The sequence below is a fragment of the Rhamphochromis sp. 'chilingali' genome (genome assembly GCF_963969265.1).
Source record: "Rhamphochromis sp. 'chilingali' genome assembly, chromosome: 8".
Classification (NCBI taxonomy): Eukaryota; Metazoa; Chordata; class Actinopteri; order Cichliformes; family Cichlidae; genus Rhamphochromis; species Rhamphochromis sp. 'chilingali'.
The window spans coordinates 40,545,334-40,565,767 of NC_137935.1; the positions used below are offsets into that span (position 1 = coordinate 40,545,334).

Genomic DNA, 20,434 nt, shown 5'->3' on the forward strand with positions numbered 1-20,434 from the left:
CTGAGTGCGTGTGCAGGACGGAGCTCATTGGCCAGGCTGCGCGCTTTGTGCTGCAGAGCGCAGCCACTTGTAGCTCTCCAAATATTATTGTTGCCGTACAGCATGAGCGACATGAGCATCATCACCACGCAGTCTGCTCAGACAACTCTGAATCAGACATGTTTCAGAAGAGCACACAGAGCATCACTTGATCAGAAATAGATACACTGATAAACGTTGGTCATGAATTTCAATCTCATCAAAACATCAAGCAGAATCATTTACATGATATCATTGGATTAGGTAATAACGTGTATGTCACTTTAATGTTGCAGCTGGAGGTGATTTGAGTGACTTCAGCACTGCTGGATCAGTACAAGGGCATTAAATCTGTAATTTAATAAAGTACAGCAGTGAATGTACAAAGTTGGGGGTAGGGAGGATGGGCTCCAGCAAAAAAGGATGAAAAACGTATCTAACAGAGATCGATTGATTTGGGAACAAGACCAAAACCCTCCTAGAATCAAGTATTGCCACTGAGGAGGCCATCATGACAGTAACGACTCTAATATTATTGAATGGTCAACATTACAGAGTACCACACGTCTCCAGCTTCTACTAAAGAAAACGGGGAACAAGTGAAAACAGAAACGTGATTTTTGGGCAAACAGCGACACCTAGTGTCTAACGAAGAGTGAGCACAAACGCTCGGTCCTTGTGCTTTGGCGCCATCTGCTGGTACATGTCGTGATCTGTACATCTGTTTGGGGTGCAGGAATTTTTTGGCATTTGTTTTTGATTATTTGATGAGTTTAACATTCAGTTCAAATGCAGTTTTTTATTCACTGTGTGTAAACAATCTTGCTTTATTTTAGTATTTAAAAAGAAGCTTCTTCAAACGTCACATATTGGAGATATGAGAAGAATAACGTTCATCCAAAATCATCACTAACGCGATTAGACGTTTCCCAGTATTCGGGGTCAGTTCCAAGAAAACTCGGCGCCTTTCTTCGTCTTGCTCTTTTGTGCGGAGGATGAAGCAGGCCGGATTTGGAGAGGGGCGGGGCGGGGGGCTCCGGGCCCTGTGGGGGCCTGCCACTCACACACCTCCGAAATAACTCGCGTAGCGGACTCCCAGCTATGCGTAGTATAGATGTCCTGTCGCTGCCATACAGCACGCTGGGTTAATAATAGGAGCGCGGTTGTCAAGCTGTTTCAGAAGGGGGGAGTGTCGGCCCATTCTTATTGGACCCGTTTTATCCTCGAGTTTCTCATGAAGTGTGAGTGGGAGGAGAATTTCCAGCAACGGAGGATATCAAAAATAAGCCCCCTCGTGTCCAGAGAAGAAGGGAAAGTATAAATACCCCCGATATGTCCAGACTGCAGCGGTGCTGGTGAGCGGCAGAACAGGGAATGATAGCTGGTCGAAGCTGAGTGGGACTGGGAGCTCACTTTCATTTCAGTAGAGACGTTATTGCGACTGCAGAAGAGAAAGAACATCATCTTTGTTAGAGTCTTTATTTTTGATCCACTCTTCAGCGCGTTTCTGTCTGCAGACGATGTGTGCCACTGCGTGTTTGCTCTTTTCGCTCCTGTGCGTGGTCAACGCGGCACTTGCCTCTTCGTTTGAATCAGAGGATGTTGTACCTGTTCGGATAAACGCAAGAACCAGCGGGCGCTTCTGGAAGAGAAGCGAGGAGCAGCCGAGGTTTGTCCTCAGTGCGTTTGGCAAAGACTTTACTCTAAACCTCGTCCCGGACACCAGCTTCATCGCGCCTTCCTTCACCATCCAGCGCGTCAAAGCCAGAGACGTTGAAACTTTACGCAGCGCTCCAGGTGCCCGAGCCGTCCCCCAGAAGCTTATGAACAGGTCAGAGGAGAGCGAGGGCCACCTGAGGAGCTGCTTTTACTCCGGGAACGTGGATCAAGATCAGAACTCACTCGTGGCTGTCAGTCTGTGCTCGGGCATCTTTGGCTCCTTTGTAACGGAGGGCAAAGAGTATTTGATTGAGCCCAAACTCCACGGCGGCCCGGGGCCAGCCTCTGCCGAGGAGCCGCACGTCATCAGGAGGAGAACATTCAACGACAGCAACGGTGTTTCCCTCCCGTCTGATCACGCGGCCGTGGAGCAGCACAATGGGGAAAGTTTTACGCACGGCGACGGTGACGCAAGGAGGGAACCACGCCGGAGACGCTTTGTCTCCGCGCCACGGTTCATAGAGACCCTGGTGGTAGCAGACTCAACCATGACCCACTTCTATGGAGATGAAATAAAGGTCAGACGCCATGAACTCATTCTTTCCTGCACGCACACACTTACTCGGCGCCCAAACAAAGCTTTCTTTAATTTCTTGGCTTAGACTCTTCCATAAACAGGCCGCTGTTGTAGACGTCATTCCATTACCCCCCCCCCCCCCCTTTTTTTTTTTATTTTCCCATCCTGTCTGCAAAGTCAGGATTCACACACTCGAAAATATAAAGGCAGGCATATGTTTTTCTCTCCGGCTGCATAAAACATGTTTTGTCAGTGAGGGACCTTGGGCGGAAATCGATGAGCTCCCTGTTTTTCACAGAAAGATGTCAGGCCAAAGAAATGCAAGAAATGCTAGAGCACATTCCTAGGGACTAGGTCACCATTTGGCAGCAAAGCCTCAGCATCACCAGGAAGACTCACAGCGCTTTTCCATTCTGTCTTTACTCCGTGATTCTTTAAATCAGCCCTTCTCTCCCACATAGAACCTTCAGTGTTTAAAGTGCACTAAATGTTTATTACGTCCTCCTTCCAATCTAAAATCAGTCCTGGTTCCAAACAAAGCTGAACCAGTAATAAGTAGGACTGTGCCAAAGTCCGCACCAGCCAAATTCTAATCTGTTTGTGTTTAAGTCACTCCTCAGCTGCCAAAGTCTCCATAGTATTCCCCAGGCAACCAGACACAAGGTGAGGAGAAAGGTTGCACTGATAAACTTGGCTCACAGTGGATTTTCCATCCCAACTCACACATTCCTTTATTTCTATGCAGTTTTCTACAAATAGGGGCCGTTTCAGTGATTTGGTTTCCGCAGGCAAAAATCAACATGTGGTTCCGTGGGTGTGCTCACAGCACATGTGGAAAAACTTTCAATGTGGGACTATCAACCCACCCTAGAAAAAATGATTTCACTGAGAATACACATCACGGCAAAGCCGCTCACACTGTCTGTGATTTGGCAGCTCTGAAACACGGTGACACAGCAGCTCAGTGGAAATCCCTGACGCGTCTCCTTTAATGATAATAATAATTCCAGGCAAAGCACTTTACAATTCCACTATTCATTCACACACTGGTGGAGGCAGCTACAGTTGTAGCCATATTGCGCCATCGGCCCCTCTGGCCAACACCGGTAGGGTAAAGTGTCTTGCCCAAAGGGCACAACGACCAGGACAGAGAGAGCAGGGGGATCGAACCGGTTACAGATGAGCTTCCCGATCCCCTGAGCCACAGTTGCCCCATGATTGTGTCATGGGACAAGTAACTTTGGGGAAAATGATTTCAGGCCACAGGTGCAAATACATGTCGGTTTGTCTGCCTACAGCTCTGGCCATCTTGTATGATGTTGGCATCCGTTCCTTTTCTTTGTTTGCTGCAGCAGTAACATACAGTCCAGGACAGCTCCACATATCAGCCAGTTTAATTTCCATTGTAGAACACACATGTGCTCAGTGAGTAGTACTTCATAGTGTTTATGCTTTTATTTTTGTGCAATTACTGCATTTGGAAAAAGTCTCTTTTCCATTTGAAGGCATCAAACGAGGCTCGGCACGTTAGAGCCGAGCTAACCAACACACTGACCCCTCTACACGATTACACATGCACATCTAGTAAGTAAGAAAAGGCAAAAATGTGTTTGCAATCTGTTCAAAATTTTATAATGAAGCTTGTCCCGCAGACACAAAACATCATTAAAGTCTCCTGGAGTAATATACCGCACACACGCACACGCTTTCTTGTCAAGATTTCATAAAAAAATTCTCATTACCATCACGTGTATGTTTATTATAATCCCACACTTGTGAGGGACAGCCAGCCTGGCTCCAAACACATCTGTAGGCTGAATCATAAATATCCTCTCCTCCACAGCACTACATCCTCACCCTCATGTCCATGGCCGCCCAGCTTTATAAGCACCCCAGCATAAAGAACTCTGTGAACATGGTGGTGGTGGAGATGCTGGTGGTGGAAGATGAGGAAATTGGACCGGAGGTCTCCAGCAATGGAGGTGTGGCTCTGAGAAACTTCTGCTCCTGGCAGCAGCGCTTCAATCCACCAAGCCAGAGGCATCCCGAGCACTACGACACTGCCATGCTGTTCACTAGAGAGGTGAGGAACCAGCAGACGAGCATACATCTGATTTTGTTATTTTTCTCATTTTTTGTTTTATTTGAAGCTGTTTAGGTCTTTGAAATAAAACACAGCATCATCTGCAAATAAGGCTTTAAACATTTATCTTTTAAACAAGATGAACATCTTAACAAGAAGTCATTAACTACACTATTTATAGCTTTTAACTGCACAAGTTCAGAGAAATGCCATCATTATCCCTGAATAAAGGCATTGTTTAATATCGTGCAATTGAAATTCTAAGATCGCGCAACGACATCTGGACTGTGCAAACGAGTACTCAGCCATTTAGTAACTGAGACACAATTAAAACCTACAGGCAAAATTAAGAGTTACTGTGAAGTGTTCATTAAGTCATAATTTGCAAACGGCAGTGGCCTGAGAACTGATCCTTGAGGAACACCGGAGTATTTCAGGTTTCATTGAAAGGTTTAACAATGGGAAGTGATTTAGTCATGAAGCAAAAATGTAAATGCCATCCATCCATTCGCTTCCGCTGATCCTTTTCAGGGTCGCGGGAGCCTATCCCAGCTGTCATAGGGCGAGAGGCGGGGTACACCCTGGACAGGTCGCCAGTATGTCAGGGCCAACACACAGGGACAGACAACCATTCACACTCACATTCACTCGCACATTCACACCTAGTGGCAATTTGGATTTTCCTATTAACCTATCCCCACAAGCTTCATGTCTTTGGACGGTGGGAGGAAGCCGGAGTACCCGGAGGGAACCCACGCAAACACGGGGAGAACATGCAAACTCCACACAGAAAGACCCCGGCCTGATGGAGGAATTGAACTCAGGACCTTCTTGCTGTGAGGCAACAGTGCTAACCACCGTGCCACCGTGCTGCCCAAAATGTAAATGCTAACAAATAAATTCTATTTTTTTAATGTTTTATTGAACAAATCCCTGTGTGTCCTGTAAAAGGTACATGTATTTCTCTCACTGCTGAAGGTGGATTCTCATGTTCACATAAACTCAATGTGTGCCACCTGCTAGCAACCAAAGCAATAAAGGAAGTTAAAGAAGGAGAATTAATGTATGATTCTCTAAAACAGAGCTAAGGCTAATGCTTTTAAAGGGGATTTATTACAGCTACGTTATATTATTAAAGCAGTTCTTTACGTCGTAATGGGACTCTGTGCGACGCTTTTTCACCGACTAAATGAACTACAAGTTTATGGCAGCCATCCCAGCGACCCTCTCCCTCCTTTTAAGCCAAGTTTCTTCTGATTGGCTGCTCTTCATAAATAAAACCCACCAAGTGGGTGGGGCTTGTACACTCACAGCAACAGATGGTAACAGAGATGAGTGTATTAGGGATCTCTGCTCACAGTGACATCATACAGATCCAAAAGTAGAAAAAAAATAGTTTGAAGTAAGAAAGTCAGATTTGACCTCACACGGATTATTTGTTACTATTTGAAACGTTCATCATGTTTAATGTTAGGATCCTCTGAAGTAACACGTGTGTGATACAAAGTAGGTTGTGTGCCCTCAGCTGGACGTGTTTAGCAGTTCATGCAGTGTGTGTGTGTGTGCGTGCTAGTAAAAAACACCTTGACACAGAGTCAGTCACCACGATAGGTTACAGCAGTCAAGCTTTTTCTTCAAAGTGCGGTTTTGCCGTGCTTCACGGAGGATGGACGGTCCTCTCACCATCACGTTCTGGCAGATTTAGTTTCCCGTTCAGAAGACAACCAGCAAGAATGAGTCCGAAAATAATCTCTGGTGGAATTCAGTGCCCCGCCAGCTGTGGGAGCATAACGCGGTTTCACAGGCAGCAAAGCCAACCGCCCAGCAATTATCTAAGCCAAAGTGCCACACAGTGGCACAGGTGCGCTTTAGAGCAGCTGTAGTGACACTTGGAGGTCTCCCAGCTGAAACAGCGCCTCGCTTTAAACCAACCGTTGTCATGCGTTATTTTTTTAACAACCCATAGAAAAGAAAAACTTTCGAGCTGTCAATTAAAGATGCTGAAACCAGACTGCAGAGATGGAATAATCTTTTCCAAGCTGGGGAAATGTCAAAGCAAAGCAAACAAACTGTTCTTTATGGATGCTTCGACAGGAAATAAGTTCACAAGTCCTCGGGGTTTGAGTTGCGATTGGCTTGTTCTGCTGCATTTGGCTGCCTTCTTCCATCTGGTATGTGCGTGTTGACAAGGTGTTAGCAGACAATACATTAGGCGAGGAACTTCTCTATTATTACATTTTTATAGCTAAGTGCCCTGGTTTGCTGCTCGATTTGATGACAGGCTTGGCATTTATCCGCCTACAGAATGACGTTAGCGTGTAAATCTGACCCCGGCTCTGAGAAATAATGGAGAGAACATATGGCTTTGTGCTGTCTTGTGCTGGATTGTTGAAGCGGCTTTTCTCTGGGGGAAACCATCATTCACGCCAACCCGGGTTTCTGTTTGTTTTTCCATTTCCGCAGAAATACGCTTTGAAATGCAGAGGACAGAAGGCTCCTCGTGGATGAGCTAACTTTAGTGCCCCTACAAACGGTCGAGCTTTAGTATGTGGCCTGCTCGGGGTTGCAAATGCGTGCTGTGCAAGCCGCAGTCAAAAGAGAAGACTGACGCTGCGTAAAACGCAAAGCTCGCGGCGGGTTGCATGCATTGGAAACATGTCACTCGTGCATCTTTGCGGTCTCACCGCGTGTGTGTTTGTACAACATTGCGGTTTGAGCTCTGACCCATACGTCGAGTCTTGCATCTGCATGAAAGGCATGGTTTGCTGTTGTGGAATAAGGTGAGCAAACACAGACTGAGCTGCACTCAGTCCCTGTTTCCAAGTCCAGATGTCTTTCCAATCACAGAAGGTCCTGCCTCGTGTTTTTTAGAGAAGGCGAGGCCGTGGATGCATCTGTCCATGCTACACAGAAATAAGGAAAGATGTCTGATATAACACACGGTCACTTCTCCCAGAGCTGCGGATATTTATTTGCTTTTGCTTAATGATGGAAACACTGAGTAACATGCTTTTGCTTGTTTTAATAGATGGTGAAGGTTATATAACAGTCATCAAGGGTTGCTAATATATTTACTGTATTTGACAGAATAATGGCTTTAAGTCTTTAACAGTCCAGCCTGCAGTGCCATATATCCACAAGCTATCACGCAAATATTTGGGATGTATAAAATATTCGGACGTTGCCTGTTTCAGTTTGAATCTTTCAATTTAGTTTGAGTGAAACGCAGTTTTAGCAGCAGTGCAGCTGTCCCATTACTTCCCTCCAGTGTATACTGGTTCTTGTCACATACTGTACATAGCGCTCCAACTTTATGCAAAGCTGCACTCGCTGAGTTAATATGCAGCTAGCCACCAAACTATATCCACACAGGAGGTGGTTGTAACACCTCAGGCTGCTACTGAGTGTGCATGAAAACTAGTCAGAGTCCAAGCAGGTCAACACAATCAGGCTTTTTACTGCACAGAGGACGAAACTCGGTTCCCAGCTCCACGTCACACTCACGCTTTGAAACAATCTTAAAATTGCTGCTTCGTTTACTTTGGCATAATGCACATTATATAGAGATCTCTGTACATACCTTTACTGTAAGAGGACTGATTGTGCTAGCTTCACTCTCCAGAGGCTCATTCTAAAAACCGAATATTGTAACAAGCAGCCACTGATGAAAAGTTGAACCAGTGATTAATTATAAACAGACTAGAATAAATAAGCAATTTAGCAAAAACGAAAAAGTTGGTTCAAAGTAGAACGGAAAGTTTAAAGTGACCAAACAGCTGACCTAGAAACGAAAGGCAACTGTGCTCACGGGACACTTTGTTTGAATTTGGACCCTTTTTGTCTGTTTTAATTCTTCGTGGCACAAACACGAAACGTTCCTGGAAACATTCCTCAGCGATTTTGTTGTTACTGACACAATAACATCACACAAGTGCTGCAGGTTTGTCTGCTACACTTCCGTGATGTGAGTCTGCGATTCGAGAACATGCCAAAGGTACAGTGAACTCATTGTTGTGTTCAACAAAGCAGTTTGATATAACTGAAGCTTTGTGGTGTGCCGTCATCAGAAGACGTGCACATAAAGGGCTGCACGTGGTCAGAAAAAAGCCCAGGTCATTAATGCTCACTGGTCCGGTGATGTAATAGGACAAACTGCTAACACAAGGCAGGACGGATCCATTCTTCCATGTTGTTTACATCAAATTCTGAACGTTGCAGCAGAAACCGGAGTGGCACCGAGCGTCCTTTTTATTCTTTCTTCCTGCTGGAGTTTGAAGTTTATGGAGCTTCACTGAATTCCAGCTTTATCTGGAGAACCCGTTCCCCTCCTGTATTTGAAAAGCCCAGAAGGAGAAGCCACCAAAGTGAAACTACGAACATGTAATCGTGGAGAAACAAAGTAGCTCTTTTTTTCAGTTTATTCAAATCTGACATTTTTGTTCTGTGTTTGTGTTCCAGAACATCTGCGGTCAGAAGAGCTGCGACACGCTGGGCGTGGCCGATGTCGGGACGATGTGCGATCCCAAGAGAAGCTGCTCGGTTATCGAGGACAACGGCCTGCAAGCTGCCTTCACAGCTGCACACGAGCTCGGTGAGGTCGCATTGGGGGGGCTGACGCGATCCTCGGCTTTATGGAAAAGCTTCTTAGATCGAGTTTTCAGTCATTCCTAAACACTCAAGCACCTTCAAAAACTGTCACCTCCTGCAGGTCATGTGTTGAGCATGCCTCATGATGACTCCAAGACGTGTGAGAGACTCTTTGGGGATTTGGGAGGTCATCACCTGATGGCGCCTGTGTTCGTCAGCCTCAACAAAACCATGCCTTGGTCGCCCTGCAGCGCGCTCTACGTTACCGAATTCTTTGACAACGGGCACGGTGAGGCACACTGCAGCTTGTTGCTCTACAGCAGACATTAATGTCTTGTGCCAGTGTGGCTGCCTGCCACGCTGTGACTCTGTTATTAGGGCTGACTCAGAGATGTATAAAACATACGCTTCCTCTCATCCTCTCGTGAACCGAGGCTTTCCTGCTTAAACGTGCCGCTCCCCTTAAATTACGGGTTGGACGCTCAATTTATTTCGCCCGAGGTTTCCACATCCTGCTCTCTTTCTTTTGCCTTACCTCTGTTGCTCCCTCTCCCCCTGCCTTGTTGTGCATCTTGTATTGTTTGTATCCTTGCTAGATCTGTCAGTGAACCTTCTTTTCCACTGAGTCATAATATGGACTTCTTCCTGTTCCCCACCTCCTCGGCCAAAAGCAACAGCTGGTGTCAGCAAAATATGTTCTTTATCAGTTGGAAAATGTTTCCAACAAAAACTCATGTGGCTGAGAATGTTCATTCCAAACCGCAGATGTCATTGACAGCTCCAGACAAAAGCTTATTGAATGCAATAAAGATCATTAGAGGAATAATGGAAAACAATCAGATTTGGATTACCTGTCAGACGTCCAGATTCAGAGCATTAGGCTGCCTATAAACATGCACTACATCAGTTAAAGTGAAATTATTCCGTTTTATAGTCAGGACACAGCTTGCACTGAATACTTTCCCACTGTTGTCATGCCACACGCAGCATATTTACGATTGTCACTGTGCCGCGAGAACCACAGTCTCCACAAACCCCGATATAATCGGCCTCATACGGACTTGTTTTGTGCTGTAACCACAGGGGACTGCCTGCTCGATGTCCCAGAGAGCGCCATGCCTCTACCAAAGGAGCTGCCAGGCTCCAAGTACAGCGTGGACCAGCAGTGCCAGCAGATTTTTGGAGAGGAGTTCGTCCACTGCCCCAACACCTCCGACAGCGATATCTGCAGCCAGCTGTGGTGTCAGGAGGTGGGGACGCTGGAATGCTCTACCAAGAAGAGCCTGCCCTGGGCTGATGGCACCCCCTGCAGTGCCAATGGAAGCTGCCTTCATGGCGTCTGCGTGCCAGTCTATGAGGCGATGAAGCCACTGGTAAGCCCGAGTCTTTTTCCCTGTTTTTTAAAAGACACCTTACTAAGTTACATTTGATGGCAGTAAAATCCTTTGCTTTCATGAACAGGGACCGGAAGTATCTCAGCTACCAGCTATGAACACCAGCATTAGCTCACGGTATCAGCTGTGTAATTCTCACTACTGAGTCAGTGCCCCTCCCACACGACCTCTTTTATTTTAAAGTTTGACCTTTTTATTGTATTATTGGTCAAATATTGGAAGTATTGCTAGCAGGAATTTTATCTCACAACACAAATACTGCATCCAAACTTGCCGACTTAGCAGCTCTTATTGAGTGCTCACACATGATCAGTGTGTACATTGAAAGATATGCTTGCAGAGTACTGTGGAGAAGCCTTAGAAATAAGTTCACCGTGACACACAACTAAGAAAGGGACACAGTTTGTAGGTAGATGTGCAGAAATGCACCTCCTGCATGCCTGTTTCACATCAGTGCACCTGCTGCCTTTGTGCCGCCGTGCTAGTGAGCCTGATTTTTGTTTTTTCCTCGTCAGTCGGTAAAAAACAAAAAGTGAGGCTGACGTTTGTTCATTCAGCTGTTTCCCAACACATGAGCCACACCATCCTTGTAAGGCCATGAGGTGATTAGGCTTGTAGTGGCCATGGCGACAACATAAGGTCACGATTGCTTTTGGAAGAAAAGAAATATCAGTGCAGCTTTGAGACCAAAGATTTTCACACGAGGGTCAGAATTAGGGCTGGGTATCGCCACTGATTTCTAGAATCGATTCGATTCGATTTGAATCTGGGAAATTTTGCCTCACACAGTCAGAAATATTATAATTCAGATCTGTACATTTACATATTTTTGTATCTATAAGAAGGAAGCTGACACTTTCCAGACTTTATCAAAGGTGTGAGCATCACAGCAGAGGCCTTTGTGTCAAAGTAGCTGAAGATAAAACAGAAACACATGAAGGAGATTTTCCTGTTCTGGGATTTTATAAAAATATTCTGCAGTAGATCAAAAACAAATGAAAATCATTAACCAGCATATGAACATCACCTCTGATGTTACAGCAGTTTTATTAGAGACATAGCGTTTTGCATTTTGCATAATTTTAAAAAGTTTACATTTGTTTAGAAGCCTGTTGAACAGCAGAAATTAGGTTTTCTTTTCGGAAGTAAGTAAAAGAAAAAAAACAGCGGCTGACAGCCTGTAAACAACGGCAGACTTGTGCGTAACAAGCAAGCGAATAATGAAGAAAACAGATTTTTAGACGGGAAACTGTTCGAGAGAGAGAGAGAGAGAGAGAGAGCTGTGCATGAAGTGAGATTTTATCCTGGTGGAAGCAAAACAGTAAAAGTCAGAGTGAATCCATGACGATGTTTATGTGAAGCGTAGTTTGGATCTTCTTTGGCTGCTGGTTCGGTCAATATTGTTTGGAGAGAGATCAAACTAACAGCTTTAGAATCAGTGAAAAAAGGGCGTGAACACAAAGCTCGACCCGCCGACACATCAGAGTCAGTGAGCTGTCGGCTTTCAGCCCCGACCGTGCCCGTGCCGTCGGTGAGAAAGTCACATCTCACTGATTCTGATGCGTCGGCGGGTCCGAGCTTTGTGTTTACGTCTCTGTGCAGAGTCTGTGCTCCTGCTCTCATTTACTGTTTTAGCTGTTTGGTGGTTGTTGAAATTTTGTGAGGTTTAACCTGAGATTCTGGCGTTTTGGGCAAAATACATTTATATAAAAAAATCGATTCAGGAATTTAATGAATCGATATCACGTTATCCAAGCCGGAATCCATTTTAATCGATGAATCGATTATTAAAACCCAGCCTAGTCAAAATCCTTGGTTTTCCAAGCTTTTTTCTGAAGCACGTGTTTTTTCAGTAACCCTTACAGTCTTTGGACCCTGTTCCCATCTTCTTGCATGTTGCATGCTGACGTTGTTTATTTCACTGGCTCACCACCAAAGAATGTTCACAGTGTCTGATGAGTCACTTCCTTTCAACAGAGTAATCAGGTTTGTAGTCATAAAGCTCTAATGAGGCCGGCATCCTCAGCACATTTTGGAGGTTTTGCTCATGCTGCGTTAGATAAGCTGTGGATAATGCACGAGTTGTCTCACAGTTTATTCTTAATCTGATGTTCCAATGAACATAAATGCACTAACTGCATGTCTTTGGCGTGTGGGCGGAAGCTGGAATACCCACAGAGAGCCCACGCAAATATGGTAAGAACCATCAAGCTCCGCCCCAAACTGTGGATTCAAACCCACAATGATAGCAGAGAGATGACAGCAGATAGCAAAGCTAATACGCTAACAACAGACAAGTGATGAGAGTCAGCAAGGCCAAAATATTCCCTGTGGTGGAGAATCTCACTGCTTCCATAATACAAAACTCTGCATGTTTGTACAAAGTGTTGCATTAGCTGAGACCTGACTCGTTTTCATAAATGCTGCCATTTCAAGTTGAAGTACAGACATTAAAGGGCTCAGAGAACGCATTATAAACTGAGCTGTGTCTGACTTTGGCGAGTTGAAATGCAGATCCTTCACGATACCTTTTTAGATTTCCTCAAAGAACATCTCAGCATCTTATTTAAGGTCGGTCGCCTTGATACCTTCTCCTTGTGTTCTGAATACACATCTGTTTATGAATCCAGACATGCTGGCCGTTGGGATGTGGTTCAAGCTTATAAAACTTCTGGAAAGAACAACCTTGCTAGCAAACACACATGCACACGCGCACATACTCACTCAACGTACAAACTTGGAGCATGGCAGGTTCTACTAGCAGTGAGTGACACATGTGGCAGGAATGTGGGTAGAGTCAGACAGCAGGCGCGTGCCGAACTTCAACACAGATTTAGCCTCGAGTCGCGGCATGCCAACACGCTGTGCGGCCTCAAACCCAGAAGCCCAGACTGTGGTTTAGGCTGCACAGCTGACATTGCCTTTGGCTCAGAGCACTAACCAACTACTCTGCTCTTTTTTTCCTGTGTGTTTTACCGCAGATGGTTGTGGACGGCGGCTGGAGCTCGTGGGGACCGTGGCAGCAGTGCTCTAGGACGTGTGGAGGTGGGGTGGAGTTCTCCTACAGGGAGTGCACTAACCCAGTGCCTCAGAATGGAGGGAAGTACTGTGAAGGGCAGAGGGTCCAGTACCAGTCCTGCAACATACAGCCATGTGACAACAATGAAGGTAAGGGTCAACGTAATACAGCTCTCAGCTTTCAAATGAACAAAGAAACAGCTTCTTATATCGCTTGTTCCCAACAAATGTTTGTCCCACATCTGCACTTTCCATTGTCCTACATTTGGCCTTGACTGGCAGCATTGACCCGGGGTGAGTCTGGCTGCCACAGACCTACTGTAGATCCGCTTTATGCAGGCCAGATGTTAGGTGTGTTGGCATATTTGGGCGAGGGTTGGCCCCACCGCACGTTGACCCCACCTTATGATGTTTTGGCCACAGTTTCCAAACCCAACCCTCACCATAAGCCACAGGAACATTAGGCCACAGGATGTGATCCCCGAGTGCCTCTGCCAAAGCCCAAGATCTACATCGCAACCTTAAGAAAAACTCTCTAAACCTGCTCTGAAATGTGCTGTGTTCTTCCCCAGGCTCCACCGTGTCTTTAGAAATGAAAATTAAGCTTTGCAACAGATGGACATTTTTATGAAGAAAAAAACAAAACAAAAAACTATGTACCAGCTCGTGTTCAAACCACTCCACAAACTCTGGAAGAAACTGTGTAATTTAAACACATTAAGCTTGGTTCTATCTAGAACCTCTTTTCTGCCAAAGTGCTGCCAGTGTTGTTGACCACACTGCAAATCATGAGCAGGAGAACAAAACAGGTGCTTATAGACATCTACCGACCACTGATGTCAGCAGATCCAACTTTGTAGTTTTGCAGTTTTGACTTGTTCCAGCTTTTTGCGACATTCAACTGTCTTTTCTCTACAGAGTTGTAGATAAAAGACAATTCATTGTAGATAATGAGCGGGGACAGCAGAGCAGGCTTGGATTAAAACTTGTGATATTCCGACTTGAGCAGCAGAGCTCGGTTGGGGCAGGGGTAACACAGGGATGGAAACAAGTGACGAGCTGGAAGCTAAAAGTCTGACGCTGCAGACATTACAGATGGAGCTGCAGGCGAGAGGAGACGAGGGTCGGGATTCTGTAACGAGTAACAACAAAATAAGAAGTTGCATAAGCACGCAGCAGGCTGGTGGTGGCAGAGTTGGATATTTGTAGAGAGCTTGATTGTTGTGATGAGGCACAGCTGGCACAGATCTGCTCGGACTCTAGAACAGCTGTTTGCACTCAGATGATCACAGGCCGACAGGGAGACGGCACTGGAGGCAACAGGGGGATGCTCAATCGAAAAACAGCATTTTCTAGACTGACCCACAGCCTGCATATAAAAGACAGATGTAGGTGCTGTGATTTGAGCCATCTTGTAAGCAGGGATGGGGGGATGGGAGTGCGGAAATGACCACCCATGCAGCAGGGACATGTCAGCGACACTAGTGTGGACACTAATTTACAAATTAAGACTCATGTTGTAGACATGAAACTAAAGACTCCAATGAAACATCTTCACTGAGGGCAGACCAGAGGAGTCACTAATGTATCACTGTAACCAATAAAAGAACTGCAAAAACACACCATATGGCCACGCCTCCTAATCTTTGAGTCAGAGTGTTTTACAGTCACGCACTGAACTGTGTGGCCTGCCTTTAGAAACATTAGCAGAAGAATGGGTCGTTGTAAAGAGCTCGCTGAATTCCAGTGTGGTGCTGTAACAGGATGGCACCACTGCAACAAGTCAGTTCATGAAATGTCCTCCCTTCTAGATATCATGAGATTCACTGTGAGCGTGAATATTGCAAAGGGGAAGCTTGTAGAAATCTCCCCAACTCGGCCGTGAAGCATCCTCCATCGCCACAAAAACTGCACGCTTCAAGCATGGCTGAGCTCCTGTAGGTGCGATGTGCAGCTGGCCCAGTACGTTTGTCCATATAGTGTTTTCTAATCAGGTTTTATGTTTTGATGCTACATAATTAATTGTTGTCCACCAGCCTGATCCAGACTCTGCTGGTGTTCATCTATTTTTCTGCGTTGCTCTAATGAATATAAACATACAGTTGATCAGGTGTTCGGATTATACAAATAATATTGTTTTGGTAGAGTATCTTAATTTATTGTTTCTTCATGTTAGGTAAAAGTTTCAGGGAGGAGCAGTGTGAGAAGTACAGCAGCCCCAACTACCTGGACCACAACGGGAACGTGAAACAGTGGATACCAAAGTACGCTGGTGTTTCTCCCAGAGACAGGTGCAAGCTGTTCTGCAGGGCCCGGGGCAGCAGTGAATTCAAGGTGTTTGAATCCAAGGTACAATAACGTCACTCGACAGCAAATCTCAATGAAAGGAAAGCCAGTAGTCTGAAGCACTGGTTCAGTTTTTTAAATCAGAATAGTGGTTTTAGAAAAGCGTCACTCATTCCTGAAGTCCCAGCTCTGCTTCATAGCCAGTGTCATAACCAGCTCCAACATCATGACCGTGACCTCCATCCACTGATGAACACCCTGACATGATGTTGAACTGTATTCAAAATATAGTTGAATGGGACATGTGTAGTGACCCACCGATGCTTGCTCCATCCCTGCAGGTGATTGACGGGACCCCCTGTGGCCCTGACACCACATCTGTGTGTGTCCAAGGACAGTGTGTGAAGGCAGGCTGCGACCAGGTGATAGGATCCAATAAGAGAGTGGACAAGTGTGGAGTGTGTGGAGGAAGTGGGCTGACCTGTAGAAAGATCACAGGCTCGAGCAACAAAGCAACGTAAGCCGATCAGATCAACGATAATGCAACCGTTCTCCGACTTGTATCCCCATGTGATGTCTGTGTTGTATGTGTAAGGTCGGGGGGCGGGTTCATTCCACTGCAGGGCGACCTGCCACTACATGTGGCGAATAAACTTTGAACTTGAACGTGATAATAAAAATGATAAAGCACTAAAAGGCTTAGACAAATATATTGATGTCTTTCCTTCTACTGTAGTTAATTAGTAGATTAATTGATTGTGTTGTTAGATCATATTTCGCCCACTATAATACAAATCTTTTTTTAAATTCTACTTGCTTATGTTGTACTTGAGGCCCATTCACAAGAATTTATTCACCCCAAATATCAATTTAGGTCCTTCATAACGTTTGGCCCAGCCATTTGTGGTATTCTGATTATCTGTCTCATTTTATTTATGCTTTTTCTGATCTACTCAACATAGTTTAGATAAGATTAGTAGTTTCATACATGTTGGTAGGTTGATTATAGTTTCACGCTTCTTCTGTTTCAAACCAAGTTCATCTCCTTTCACCTGGAAGTTCTAATTAATGCACAGATAAGATATTCTATAGTAAACTGTTATCTGTTCTTTTTCTTCTCCATCAGCTATGGATACAGTGACATTGTCACAGTTCCCACTGGCGCTACTAACATTGACATCAAGCAGCGGAGCCACCGAGGAATCAAGCACGATGGCTACTACCTGGCTGTAAAGAGAGAGAGTGGCGGTTACATCCTTAATGGTAACTTCTCCGTGTCCACGGTTGAGCAGGACATTCCGGTGCTGGGCGCAGTACTGAAGTACAGCGGCTCTTCCACGACGCTAGAGAGGATCCAGAGCTTCAGGCAGCTCAAGGAGGCCATCACCATCCAGCTCCTCGCCACTGCAGGAGATGGTAGCCCTCCCAAGGTCAAATATACTTTTTTCATCCCTAAAGATGTGACTTTGAACAAACCCAAGGAGAAGAAGGGCTCGTCCCTGTCTTTGCATATGATTCGTCCGTTTGGCGTGCCTGAATGGGTGCTGGGCGAGTGGTCTCTGTGCTCCAAGACCTGTGGATCCGGGTGGTCCAGGAGAAACGTTGAATGCATGGACGACGAAGGCTTCCTCTCCAGTCAGTGTGACAAAGACCTAAAGCCCATAGACATCAGGCCCTGTGCAGATCTGCCCTGTCCCATATGGCAGATGGGACCTTGGTCTGCCTGCTCACGAACTTGTGGTCAGGGGGAGCGCCACCGCAGCATTTTCTGCATAGACTACACTGGCAAGACTGTTGAAGCAGAACAGTGCGATCCAAGAAAGATCCCAGAGCCGGTGTCTGGGGAATGTTTCAACCAGGACTGCTTGTGAAGAACACGAGTCTCATGGTCATAGTGCACTTATGAACAATGGATGGATTACTGAACAGGTGGACGCACCAAGAATAATGCTGGGGTCCATTAGATCAGGGACAGTATGACTACAAACACACACAGAGCGATCCACAAAACCAAAGAAATGATAATTATGACCATTCTTTTTCACCTGCAAGATGTTTTATGCCTTTCAATCTGGAGGGTCCTGTTGTTACGCAGGAGTGGCAGTAGTGGCAGTGGTGGTGGGTGGGGGTTAAACGTCTACATCCCAGGGCCCATTGCCTCATAATCCATCCATCTTATCGACTGGTTGCATCAAATCACATCAAAGGCTTTTAGCTGAATATTGCTATGTCATTCTGTTGACATCATTTGACAACCACTATTGAAACAATGGAAATCTACCTCAGGATGTACATGTGATGCTATGCATAGTTGCTAAGAGAAGGTGCAGTGTGTGTGTTTCCTCCAGAATGAGAGATTTAGTCCAGCTTAAAAGATTGTTTTTGGAGGCCGTCTGCTATTAACAGCAGTTCGGTGGGGCTAGAACAATGAAACCTGCTGTCAGACACCAGCACAGTGTAAATATACCTCGTCCAGCTGTAATCCACAGAATCAAGCCCCTATAGAGCTTTGATCGAGCCACTTGCCCTTAAATAAGGTACGGACGTACGATCGAGGCACTTGTGTGTGATTGCTTCGTCTTTTCAAACACACATTAATGTAATTTGTGTTAAATTCGTGTGACGAGGACGTCATGGTTTTATCTGGAGAGTTAGTATTGTTGAGCCAAACCCATAGCTCTCACTATATTTACTGGCTGCTGGAGCCAACATCAAAAGCTAGGCATTTCCCACACTTTGTACATGTATTAGCCTCGATCATGTCTGGTCTTTCTGATCGGACAACCCAACGACAGACCACTCGACCCCGTAACGTAACTGTAGCCTTGTTCCATGTTCACGTGCATCACAGTGTAGTTGAGCAACAGCAGTACAACCAGTCTGCAATATTTTATTTTGGAGGTGTTATTACTAAGTTAAGTGATAAGCATATTATCTATCATGTATATGAAAAAATAACAGTAATTTTATTCATTTTCCCTTTAGTTCATGCATCATATGCAAATGTTTGCAGATGTTTCAGACTCATGTGTGTATATTTGATTTCTTCATTCCTGTTGTTAATTTACAGTATGTTATAAAAGAGATGGAGGATTAGGCCTGTATCCCTTCAGTGAAGGAATATGCTATTATTACAGCTTCCTTTTTAAGCTATTTATTTTTGTAAAGTTTTTACCTTGGACATGTAAGTAACATGGCAGACGCTGCTGTCTTTGAGATAATTGTCTATAAAATGGTCAAATAAACACATTTATGTCGATGTGTTGTTCTCTTGTACTGTGAGTGACCCTCCACAAAACATCACTAAAAACATATGAAAGTGGCATTATTAACTACGCATAGAAATTTCAAGTGAACATTAGCGATAAGGACTCATAAATTTCACAAAATATTTCACGTAAGATCTCCAGTATGGAAGCCCGTTTCCGCCACTAAAAGAACAAACAAAAAAACAAGTATCCATAACTCGAAATTTCAAGTTATTAACTCAAAATTTTGAGAAAAGTATTTGAGTTATTTTCTCAAAATGTCGAGTTAATAGGTCTAAATTTCGAGAAAATAACTTGAAATTTCGAGTTATGGATCCTTTTTTTTTTTTGTGGGCTTCCATACTCCAGGGTTCATTTTTAGGCTGAACGACACTAAAACTCGCCACAGATGTGTGGAATTCTTTTAGGTGCCTGGTAGCTTTTAAAAGTTGGGTGAGGCAAGTTTTACAAACCGAAACCTTTTCCAAAGTTCTGTAAAAATCCTCCCACGCTGGAATAACTTCTCCGCTCAAATATTTCAAAGACAGCCACATAAGAATATATTCAGTAGCTGTGGTTAGGGAGGAACCCAGCCACTTAACAACATCCTGTTTTAACGCCTGTTATTCTATATTCTGAGCTTGGTTGATGTTAAAATCATAATAGTTCAAAAATACCAGCATGACCATAATCACGTTATCCACAGTTCAGTTTGACTTTCAGTTGGTATGCAATGTTTCAGCAGACCGTAGAGCTTTATCACGCTGAAGAAATTCAAAGTCTGAAATGAAAGCTATTTAAAAGAAATAACGAGAAACTCTTTTGAATGTCAGTCAAATGATGACCAAAAAATAACTGTTCAATCTTTCTCCTGTGTAGGAGTGTTGGGGGCTGTTCATATGTTACAGTCCATCCATAATGATGGTTGTCGTCATCTTGTTTAGTTAATCATTTAATTATCTTCTTACACCAGTTCAAATGATTTATTATTATTATTATTTCTGCTTTTTTTCTGGCATTACTGGGAAAATGGACCTCAGCCAAAATGCTATATTGCATTGCAGAAGGTGGTCAGGATTATCCTCTTCACCAGAGCTCAGATGATCCAGTGCTCTTCACCAGCTTCCCCCCAGCAAAGTATACTGAACTAGCCACAAGTGACTGATAGAAAATCTCCTGTACTGTGCTGCACAGACCGAAGCACCTCAGCTTCCTCGGAGTTTAGCCTGTTGTCGGTCTATGTACTCTTCCACCACATCAACATCCTGTCCCAAGATATTCACCAGTTGTGCAGCTGTCCTCTTACTTCATCTCTAGTCTTATTCAGATACAGAAGACTTTTCTCCGACTCCATAAAATCACCCACTGTAATACTCCTGCCCATCACTAATGTCCAACCACTGCAGATTCATTAAGAGTATTTCTGCAGGTGGCATGACCCCGAGTTATACTGAAAGTCAGAGGTTTACATGGTTAACAGGAGCTCCTGAACTGCACACCATCATTTTATTTAAAAGTTACAATAAATAGAGGCATCAAGAAACACAGGATGTTGTAATATAAA

General features: G+C 44.7%; 1 protein-coding gene across 1 annotated transcript; it reads left to right on the forward strand.

Moving 5' to 3' along the window:
- The first annotated feature begins 242 nt into the window (after nt 1-242).
- On the forward strand, nt 243-18,874 carry LOC308401169 (A disintegrin and metalloproteinase with thrombospondin motifs 8-like). The gene is made up of 9 exons (XM_080889286.1): nt 243-2,255; nt 4,098-4,337; nt 8,796-8,928; nt 9,046-9,213; nt 10,008-10,297; nt 13,300-13,486; nt 15,513-15,685; nt 15,964-16,139; nt 16,749-18,874. The coding sequence occupies exons 1-9, from the start codon at nt 1,539-1,541 to the stop codon at nt 17,491-17,493; spliced, it is 2,829 nt and encodes a 942-aa protein (XP_080745412.1). The 5' UTR covers nt 243-1,538; the 3' UTR covers nt 17,494-18,874.
- Nucleotides 18,875-20,434: the final 1,560 nt, after the last annotated feature.

Coding starts and splice junctions, on each gene's coding strand:
- LOC308401169 (XM_080889286.1), top strand. CDS start 1,539: ATGTGTGCCACTGCGTGTTTGCTCTTTTCGCTCCTGTGCGTGGTCAAC. Junction 8,929..9,045: donor CACAGCTGCACACGAGCTCG/GTGAGGTCGCAT, acceptor CACCTCCTGCAG/GTCATGTGTTGAGCATGCCT. Junction 9,214..10,007: donor ATTCTTTGACAACGGGCACG/GTGAGGCACACT, acceptor CTGTAACCACAG/GGGACTGCCTGCTCGATGTC.